Source organism: Simochromis diagramma, unplaced genomic scaffold (assembly GCF_900408965.1).
Source record: "Simochromis diagramma unplaced genomic scaffold, fSimDia1.1 OVJJ01000302.1, whole genome shotgun sequence".
Classification (NCBI taxonomy): domain Eukaryota; kingdom Metazoa; phylum Chordata; class Actinopteri; order Cichliformes; family Cichlidae; genus Simochromis; species Simochromis diagramma.
In genome coordinates this window covers 10,727,430-10,738,422 of record NW_024386792.1, presented here as the reverse complement: position 1 = coordinate 10,738,422, position 10,993 = coordinate 10,727,430, and the positions used below count along the sequence as shown (strand labels likewise).

Here is a 10,993-nt window from a genome sequence, read left to right as displayed (position 1 = left end):
GACTAAAAAGATGGCTAAGGTTAACAATGACTCAAATGAGATTAAACAATGCTGCTGTATGTCCACCAGGAGAGACCGGACAGTATAGATGTAAAACAAATATGCCAGCAGTTTATCTCAGTTAACGAGAGGAGAAGGCATGTGTGTGGTCCCTTCACATAGTGGGCATTGAGTTGTTGTGTGGGACACCAGTAGTCCATGTCTGTTGCTGTAACAGTAGTTCATGTTTGGAATAAAAAATCCCAGCTCACTGATTTGATCGGGGCAATAGTGCCTAAAATGTTGCATAATTTTGCTGAGAGATCTTTTACTTTGTGGTCATCTTAGATGAGTAGTTTTATAGACAAAACCCACCAGGTCATTCAGTGTTCCCTTAGTGCTAATGTATAAGAGATGTTGGTGTAGTATAACTGAAGTAATATTGTTAAGTCCTTAAAGTCATATTCTTTTATTGTCATGACTGTATTTGAAGCTATTTTTATGTTATGAAATATGGCTGAAGTAAACTAAACTCTAAAATACTTAGTCAGTCATTTGTTTAATAGTAATTTAACATTATATAATTCAAATGTAAAACTATGAATTGTAATTTTAAATGGTTTAAAAGCATGTAGAATAGCATATGTAGGCAAGTATATTTCTCCTTTTTTATCAAGAAGCAAAGACAAAAAGGGGAAAAAAAGAAACAGGGGTGGTTGAATCATCCGTCCCCACCAATGCCAAAACCAAATCTACGCCCTTGGGGGAAGGATTTAACTGTTCTGGATGGGACGACATCTACTCATCATACTCAGGTTGAGTGTGGTGTTTAAATGAGTTCGTACTAACGGGCCAAAAATGTGCCAAGCAAACATCCCCAACACATTTACTCTACACCAGCCTGAAAGTTACACAACATTCTAAACATGATGCGTGAATTTCGCAGCAGAAATTAAGATATGAGACTCAAACCAGGCAACATTTTTCCAATCTTCTATTCTATTTTTTGGCTGAATAATACACAGTAGTTCTCAAGACCAACAGTAAGAAAAATGAAGAATAATCACAAACAATGGAAACAAGTGAAATGTTTTTAATAAACTTTACAGATGTATTACATTGCTTGCATAAAAAGTAAAGCGAAACTGTTTCACATATCTAACTTAAAGACTATAGCATAATCCTCTTGGCAAACAAAGTAAATATATTTTTACTTTCACAGATCTAAGCAATTCTGTGGGATGTAATAAATCCCATTGTGATAACACTGTTGTGAACAAAACATGAATTAATAAGTACAAACACCAAAAGTATAAAATATAAGTATAGAGTATAGAATTCATTATACAGCCTGTTGCACTGATGGGTTCATTGCATGCTGTCAGTATTAATGGCAGAGTAAGTGCTGAAATCTGAGCTCTGGGCTATCGTCTTCTTTGGTCTCTGTGACGACTGGCGGAATTCCAGTGCAGCATAACACAGTTCTTCATCCTAAAGATATATTTATTTAGAATTATCATCATCTATTGATTTAATATGCTAAAATTAATTCACTGCTAAACATTAATGAGGAACAGCAGAAAATAAATGCTAGTAGTACCGTAGTTTTCGGACCATAGGCACCATAAGGTGCACTGTCGATGAACGGTCTGTTTTCATACATAAGGCACACCGGATTATAAGGCGCAGTAAGCGAAACAAAACAGTCAGATAAGTCAAACTTTACTCAACTCATTCTTCTTGCTTCCTCCACTTCCGTACTATTGATTCATTAATGTTGAATCCTCTCGCAGCTGCTCTATTCCAGTGTTGCTGGGAGTATATTAATGACTAACCGCGTATTGTGGATGGATTATTCCAGTTGTTCTCCTGAAGTTTGGTCAGTTTACAGCATCCCGACATGCGATTGCATTTGTCCCTCATCATCGGGAACCCTCATGTTAACTTTTATGGAGTGGAAAAAGTTAGCGTTCATCCTCCAGCTTCACTGTTTGTTAGGCTAACATAGCTGTGTCGCTAGCGATCACGTAGCAGATCATTATATATCAGCTAGTCCAACTACAGTAACCCTACAAATGTCACTGCTGTTTAGTTTTCTGTCTTCATTTATGTTGGAAGTGATAGCAGAGCAGTATGTTTTAAATTTTTCAGAAATCTCTCAGTCAGAACATGCAATATCATGTTTAGGTTGAAACTAGCGAGCTAACTTCCTGCTAACTTCTAACTCTGTTAAATTTAATAAATTCTGTTTTCATGGATGCCTGGATGTTAAACTTAATTGTTACACTTGGTAAAGCAGCAATGCTGATTATTTTTATTAAAGTTGAAATAATTTAGACAGTTTTTAACTCTCAGTGATGCTGCAGTGTTCGTTTGACTTTGGGAACTGAAGCGGATGGAGTTTTGGACCCAGATTACTCCGAGTCCGCTAGGCTCCTGACTACGGTAGCCGTAATGCTCCGACAATCCAGAATTCATACATAAGGCGCACCGGATTATAAGGCGCACTGTCGATTTTTGAGAAAATTAGGATTTTAAGTGCGCCTTATAGTGCAGAAAATACGGTATTATAAATATTAAATATCAGTACATATAAAGACTGATGAAAGTTCTTAATTACCTCATTCCATCTTTTCTGTACTCTTTTGCTGTATCTTTTCTCATCATCCTGAGGTGTCTTAGCTATAGAAATTAACATAGTGTTATTATAATTCAGTACACCAAAAGAAAACAACTATAACCAGATTAAAGGAAAAATCATAGTAAAATTATAATATCAGAATTATAGAGAAAGTGAAAATATTTCAATTTTAGAGACAAAAACTTAATTTAATCATGATGGCAAAATGAGCACGGAAATAAATAGATGAAAAATAATTTGGTAGACAAATTAAACGTTGAGGACTTACCTGTCTTCTGACAGTAATAAATCAAAAGAGAAGAGAGAAGTGATGAGATAACAGCAAAAGCTGGACACAAGGAATAAAGTAGCATCCAACAAGTTTCATGATGGTGCTCACTTGAAGCTGTAAAACAAAGGTTCTCACTTGAACCTGAAAAACAGAAGTTATCGAGGTTAGCTCATTGTGTAGACTGATGATAACATACAGTGGGGCAAAAAAGTATTTAGTCAGCCACCGATTGTGCAAGTTCCCCCACCTAAAATGATGACAGAGGTCAGTAATTTGCACCAGAGGTACACTTCAACTGTGAGAGACAGAATGTGAAAAAAAAAATCCATGAATCCACATGGTAGGATTTGTAAAGAATTTATTCGTAAATCAGGGTGGAAAATAAGTATTTGGTCAATAACAAAAATACAACTCAATACTTTGTAACATAACCTTTGTTGGCAATAACAGAGGTCAAACGTTTACTATAGGTCTTTACCAGGTTTGCACACACAGTAGCTGGTATTTTGGCCCATTCCTCCATGCAGATCTTCTCGAGAGCAGTGATGTTTTGGGGCTGTCGCCGAGCAACACGGACTTTCAACTCCCGCCACAGATTTTCTATGGGGTTGAGGTCTGGAGACTGGCTAGGCCACTCCAGGACTTTCAAATGCTTCTTACGGAGCCACTCCTTCGTTGCCCGGGCGGTGTGTTTTGGATCATTGTCATGTTGGAAGACCCAGCCTCGTTTCATCTTCAAAGTTCTCACTGATGGAAGGAGGTTTTGGCTCAAAATCTCACGATACATGGCCCCATTCATTCTGTCCTTAACACGGATCAGTCGTCCTGTCCCCTTGGCAGAAAAACAGCCCCATAGAATGATGTTTCCACCCCCATGCTTCACAGTAGGTATGGTGTTCTTGGGATGCAACTCAGTATTCTTCTTCCTCCAAACACGACGAGTTGAGTTTATACCAAAAAGTTCTACTTTGGTTTCATCTGACCACATGACATTCTCCCAATCCTCTGCTGTATCATCCATGTGCTCTCTGGCAAACTTCAGACGGGCCTGGACATGCACTGGCTTCAGCAGCGGAACACGTCTGGCACTGTGGGATTTGATTCCCTGCCGTTGTAGTGTGTTACTGATGGTGACCTTTGTTACTTTGGTCCCAGCTCTCTGCAGGTCATTCACCAGGTCCCCCCGTGTGGTTCTGGGATCTTTGCTCACCGTTCTCATGATCATTTTGACCCCACGGGATGAGATCTTGCGTGGAGCCCCAGATCGAGGGAGATTATCAGTGGTCTTGTATGTCTTCCATTTTCTGATGATTGCTCCCACAGTTGATTTTTTCACACCAAGCTGCTTGCCTATTGTAGATTCACTCTTCCCAGTCTTTTACTCCTCTAAATATACCTCTCAATATTGTAGCCAAATAGTTCACTCTTTTTCATGTCTGACTTTTATCCATTACGTATTTGGCTCGTCTGTGTGGGCAGCTGCATATGTCAGTCGAGCTTGAAGATGTCGATTTTGGAGCAGGGACTTCTTTACTGGTCAACACCCTCTCAGTCCATGGAAATGTAAAACTCAATTCACTGTGGGCAGTGATGCTGGCATTTGAGGAGTTTTCAGTTCATGGCATGTTTGAGCACTGAATTGCCCCTGAACATCTTAACCAGATTCCTCCTATTTCAGGGTTTGTCTGGGTCTTCTTCCTTGGCAAAATGGCAACATCCAAATAAGTTGCACTTATTTATAATTGTCTCAACTGATAATCTTGGACTCTACAGTCATTTAGAAAGGTCTCCAAGAGACCTTCCCAACTTATACAATTCTCTTTCTTAGGTCTTCAATTAGTTCCTTGGACTTTCCCATTGTTCTGAGTATTGGTCAATCCAAAGATTGCTAACAAATAAATTATTATGGTTATAATTATTGTACAAATTGTTATGTTTCCAAAAAGAAACTACCAAATGTAGTCAGTTGTGATCACTAATGAGACATTAATATGCCTTGACTTTGTCTGGTTCAAAGACATTGTAGAACCTTCAGCACCTCCTTTTAATACATTACTTGTTACTTTACTTAAAAGTAATGCTATGCTTTGCATAATTACTTGCCAGGAAAAATTATTTGTTACACTACTCATATGTTACATTAAGTTAGTCATTACTCCATAAAATGACCTGAAACACATCGTTTGATAATAACTAGCTAATGTAGGCTACAGCCCCATGTACCAACACAAATCTCGATCTTAATGGGGACACACGTACAATATTTCTTTCAGTTTTTAGATAGGAACACTAACCTGACAACACAAAGCAAAGATTAAAACCAGCTCAAAGAAACTTGAAAATGATCAACACAGTCATTCTACTTTAGAAACATGAACAGGTAGAAATGGTGACTATTAGCCTCAATGCTCATCACTGTTTTTTGTCCCTGTTGAAGATCAGTCAGTTTGTTCTCAGCTTTAAAATTTCTCTCAGTTCTTGTCTAGCTTTGTGTTAGCATGTTGTGTATGTAGATGCTTGCAAAGAGTTAATGTTGTGTTAGCAGTATAATGTGGTTGTTTCTGTCCTGGAAGCTGTTTCCGCTTGACCATCGTGCTTGTGTCCTTTTGTGCAATAAAAATGTAATTAATGTCCACTCCTCAAAAGCTGTATTGCTGTACTGCTCCACCAATTTTCTCCTCTCAGACATGAACTAAAATCACCTGATTTTAACAATGTGCAAATGGTTTCTGTCTGCCGCACAGCAAATGAATGAACCTTTGTAACGCAAGTGACAACATAATTGTAACTGTAATGTGCTGCATTATTGAATTTGTACAGTAAAATGTTACTGGAAAATATAATGTGATTACAGTAATGTGTTATTTTTTAATGTGTCACAGCCACCACTATACATATTTGAACCTGTACATATAATTTTGACCCTGTGTGAATGAGTGAAAATCCAAACAAATGGAGGAACCCTCTGTGAATTTTTGCATCAGACCTCACCAAAATCTCAACTGCTTTCAGCTCAGATTAAGCCAAATGCTATTTAGGTTGTGGACAGTGAATCACAACACAAAATACAACTTTTAAATATAGGAGCAAGTGATATAAAATTTTTATGTTCGAAATAAACATATTAGCTCCTCTAAAAAATTGCAACCAAAGTTGCAAGAAAAACAGTTTTTAAGTAATCTCAAAATCTGAAGCTCAAGTTTATTTTTTGTTCTGTTGCTCTACTGCCAGCATTGAACATTACTATATATGATAGTTTCAATAGCAAAGCTAATTGTCTATGAATTATGATAACAAAGTAGAGATTAGAGTACAAAAGATCATATAACCTTGCAAGATATGTGCTTTAAAACTTCAGACGAAGTTGTACAGTATAAATGTTCTCATTTTTATCTACATTCTGACACCAGGCTCATCTTTTAGCCACAAAGATGAGGGCTTTTTACAGATGTAGTTGATATTATAGAGGATAACCCAGAATGTGCTGTAACAGCATCTAGCTTGTTTTAAAGAAGTAAAATGAATAAATAAATAAATAAAATATTTAGTAACGGCCACGTCATTGACTTGATTTCAGTTTAGAATGCAGTTTGCTTACTGGCAAAAGCTTAAGACAGCTTTATTTAAGGCCAAGCAAAGCATTCTGAGGGACGGAAAGTGTTAAAACACCACAAAGAAAACATAAAAAATTTGCATTTCATTTACAACTCCGTTTGTCAAAAAATAAAAAAAAATTGCATGTTTCTTGTTTCATTTTAAATTTATTCTGGTGGCATGCAAATCATCATAATCATTTACCTACTATCTACTAAACAATCAAACTGTCCATTATAAAATACATCATAATGTCGGATCATATTTTCTTACTGTGGTTAGTTTTTCAAAGGGCTAAAAAACAGTGCACATATAATGCAAGACTCACCAGAATCCTTATGAAGCAGGATCTTTGTTGTGATATTACTATATGTGCGCACATATCTTTGGATAATTTTTTCTTCATCCTTAACCTTGGGCTCTTCAGTTCCGCAGTAGTAAAGGCCTTCATCAGTCTCAGTGATGTTTGTGATCAGCAGGTTATAAGATTGAGATAAATTGTTCTTTACCAGATGAAAATCAGGAAATGGATTCAGGAGATGGAAGAAAGTAGACTCATAATCTGAGTGTGGGTCAAGAGAATTCCGATCCAGCCAGGTTTTTAATACCAGGGAAGGCTGCTTCTCATGAGAACAATTCCTGTACCACACTATGTATACTCCAACTGATGATTTACAATCACAGTAGAGAGTGATGTTTTCTCCTGGTCTCACTCTCATCTCTATCACTGATTCCTTTCTCAGATCTTGACTCGAAGATAAAGCTCCTGGAAGACACAAACAAACAAAAATTAAAGTATGTTCACATATGCACAATTTTCAAACATTCAGAATGAGAAAAATGTTTATTGTTAAAATGGGATATTGAAAAACATTTAGATGATTTACCTAAAAGAACAACCAGAAATGCATGCACCCCGTCCATGTCTAATGACGATAACCTGGAGTTAGAAGACAACAACACTTCCTATTAACAGATGTCATGACCTATGCACATTTTTCCATTAAAGGACATGTAAGTTGTGATTGGCCTGCTGAATGGAACATTTCTTTGTGGTTGTTTTCTATAGGTGCAAAACTAAGTGATGTTATGATGGTAACCAGAAAGATCATTTTCCAAAAATGAACAAAAAAAGAAAGAAAAGAAGGAAAAACAACAAAAAACACACACACTGTAAAAAAAAAAAAAAATCAATAATCAATTACACTTTATTGAAAGCTTTTATTAAAATCAATTTATACATGCATTTTAAATATTTATACATACCTAGACTTTCTAGTCATGCACAAATATTGTTTAACCATGTTTTATATCACTGGAATCTGAAGAAGTTGCCCTCTGTTGGGTTATAAATAAAGAAAATATGTCCACATTAACAAAGATGGAGGACACAAACAGAATCAAAAATTAATATTCAAATTTTTTGATTTAAGATCCTCCTCTAAACAGACCATCTATCGTTATGTTATTGGTTCCCTTTAGGTGGTGATCTCAGTGTTAAAATTTGGCAGCAATAATGAGCAGCGCATAATTAATATTATCTATGCAAGATATCAGGGGACCATGGGCAGTGTAAATAACTTGGGTGGAGCCCGAATAAAAAAAACCCTTCAAAACACTGCAGTATGAAAAGTAATGCTGAGGTTTCTTGATGATGCTGTAGTTCACTTGGTGTTGATTATATTGGTTTTTTTTATATAATACCACACTGGATGATCAATCCTCTGTCATTCTGCAGCATGAGACAGAGCCTGTATGATGACCAACCTTGACTTTAAGGACACAAGGAAAATGATTACAATTTGTTTCAAATATCATTTCTTGGAAAAATAAAAAAGGTAATCTTGAAAGTGCTGTCACAAATAACACTTCCTAATATTATTAGTTTCTGAATTGTGCTGATTCTCCCTCTCTCTCTCTCTCTATATATATATATGTATGTATGTATATATATATATATATATATATATATATATATATATATATATATATATATATATATATATATATATATATGTTTTTTTTTCTGAAAATACATTCTAAACTACTGACAATAAAACAAATCACACTCTGCACTTAATACTGGTTCAACAGCCTGAAGGTTTGTGCGTGCTTGTGAGGGGCTGTTTATCATTGTGGGTTTCCTGTGACTTTCACAGAACAGGGGGTTGTTAACGTTGGGTTTACTGTCAACTTTATATTGTTGTAACTTCTTGTAGACTACATAGCTAGGTTGAAAGTGAAAGTGCTTTCACAAAAATACATTCTAATCTTATTAGTTTCTGAATTTCCTTGAAGAAAAATGAATAAAACCACTGTCATTAGTATTAACATGAGTTACATTTCTACTAAATCTGTTTATCCTTTAAGTAAAGTTTTGTAATTAAATGAGTTAATCAGATTAACCTGTAGATAAAGCACATCTGTACACAGCAACAGGAAGAGAAAGTCATCCAATATCAGTCATCCCATAGCAAGTCATCTACTAGTTTCTTCACAACTGGTGGTTGCCAGATCAGAATGGACTGGTCTCTAAACCTGTGAGACTGGGACCTTGTTGACTTGATCCTACATTGTCGCCATGTTCCTCAAACTTGGGTCCTCTATCAAGTTTGAGGGTTCTGCACAGTATTTGAACTATTCTTAGAACCTTTTCTGGACGGAGACCTTTGATGTTGTGTCTGCAATGTACTGGAATCTTACAGTTTGGGTTTACTGGTTTTATTGCCCCTAATACCACTGCAACAACTATGTGAAATACAGTGTTCCACATTTGATTCAGTTGTTCCTTGTGCCCCGGTACATTACAGTTTTCTTATATGCCTTCTTCCTGATTCTGCTGTTTAATAGGACTGCCACATCTTTCACAACCTAGTGGTGTTTTGTCACCACTAGGGTTTGACAGGTTGCGCTCTCTTGTCCTCAGCCGTTGGTGCCTTAGGAAACCAACGGCAGTTTCTGAGCTATATAAACAAATCAATGTGCTACACAGATGTTCATGTACACTATCTCGTTGTAGAGTCTTTACAATATATAGCATCTTGAGTTGATTGGTGTTGGGATTTGATGCAATATAAATTGAACTGAATTGAGTTGAATTGTTGTGCTCAGGAGTTAAAGTGTGCAGATTTGACAGATGGGGTAACTCTAAGATTGGATGTTGTGTGGACAAAAAAAAAACAAAAAACATTTTGCTGCTCTGAAATTCACTACCCTTTGTGGATTTAACCAATAGTCGCAGAAGCAGGTATTGCATGGGCTATCATCACTGTTTTTCAACCCCAGAGAATATAAAGGCAATATAAAATATTGAATTGACTGAGTGAATCTAAATCCAGTCAATTTAAATTAATGTTTACTAGCCTTGATGATTCTCGTTGGTCTATAGGATATACATGTATTCATCGCTATCCTGTATGTATACTATTCTGCTTCTGGCAGCTACGCCCCTTTTATTTGGATCAGCTTTCCTCCCTTTAACTTTATTCATCCACATTTATTGCCAATATGAGTAACCAACAAACAAAAATCTAGACAATTATATCAAAATTAATTGCTTGTTTTTGCCATTGAAACTAACTTTTGTGATCAAGTCACACACTGAGCTGCTGTGTCGCAATTTTTTTTTCTCATTTGCCTGAACAGTGTGTTTATCCATGTGGACATTTGCATATCAAGTGTCCATTACAAATAGAATAGAATAGAAAAATCTCAAATCTTGTTTCCAGGTGATGAACTTCACCAAGATTTCCCACATTGTCCAGTTTACTTCTCACAAATATTCATGTGTAGTTATTTTGGTAAACTAAAATCCATATTCACTTGTCAATTTGGAAATACGCTAGCTGGAGGACAGCTAGGAATCAAAATTCAGTTTAAACTAAGTAAAATGACATGCATACAATCTGTACTGGAAGCTAATGAGCTTCAGGATGATGTTTTTCAATAATACCCTCATCTCCCTTTATGTGAGAAAACTTTAACAAATTTAAGGATTTTTTGTTGTACCAATCACCATTGCTAAGTTACTGTACATGTATGTTGATGAGAAAAATACTTGTGAAATAGTTATATTACTCTATTAGAAATGAGGAGAATAACTATTTTAATTGAGTCAAAACTCAAATTTTTAGATGCTGCTGTATTTGTTTATGTTATTTTTTCATGTGGCTGTTTTCTGTTCTAAATCAAATCAAATCAAATCAAATCACTTTCATTGTCACATCACATGTGCAGGTACACTGGTACAGTACATGCGAGTGAAATTCTTGTGTGCGAGCTTCACAAGCAACAGAGGTGTGCAAAAATACAATAGCATAAAACAAGCAAAATATAAGAATGGCTAAATCTGAGAGTAATAAATATATGTACAATATAAGAGTGCATGCATTACTGGATGTGTATACTAAATATGTTTTTCTACGTGTGTGTGTGTGTATATACATATTTTACAAATTAAATAGAGTAAACAATAAAATAAAATATATAAAATATACAGAGGTTGGTAG

At 35.9% G+C, this 10,993-nt stretch overlaps 1 protein-coding gene across 1 annotated transcript; it reads right to left on the bottom strand.

The window, feature by feature from the left end:
• Positions 1-1,081: 1,081 nt before the first annotated feature.
• LOC120729031 lies at positions 1,082-8,334 on the bottom strand. The gene is made up of 5 exons (XM_040024411.1): positions 7,373-8,334; positions 6,814-7,251; positions 2,889-3,032; positions 2,600-2,661; positions 1,082-1,470 (listed from the first exon to the last, which is right to left on the bottom strand). Exons 1-5 carry the CDS (start codon positions 7,407-7,409, stop codon positions 1,348-1,350), a joined length of 804 nt encoding a protein of 267 aa, XP_039880345.1. The 5' UTR covers positions 7,410-8,334; the 3' UTR covers positions 1,082-1,347.
• Positions 8,335-10,993: the final 2,659 nt, after the last annotated feature.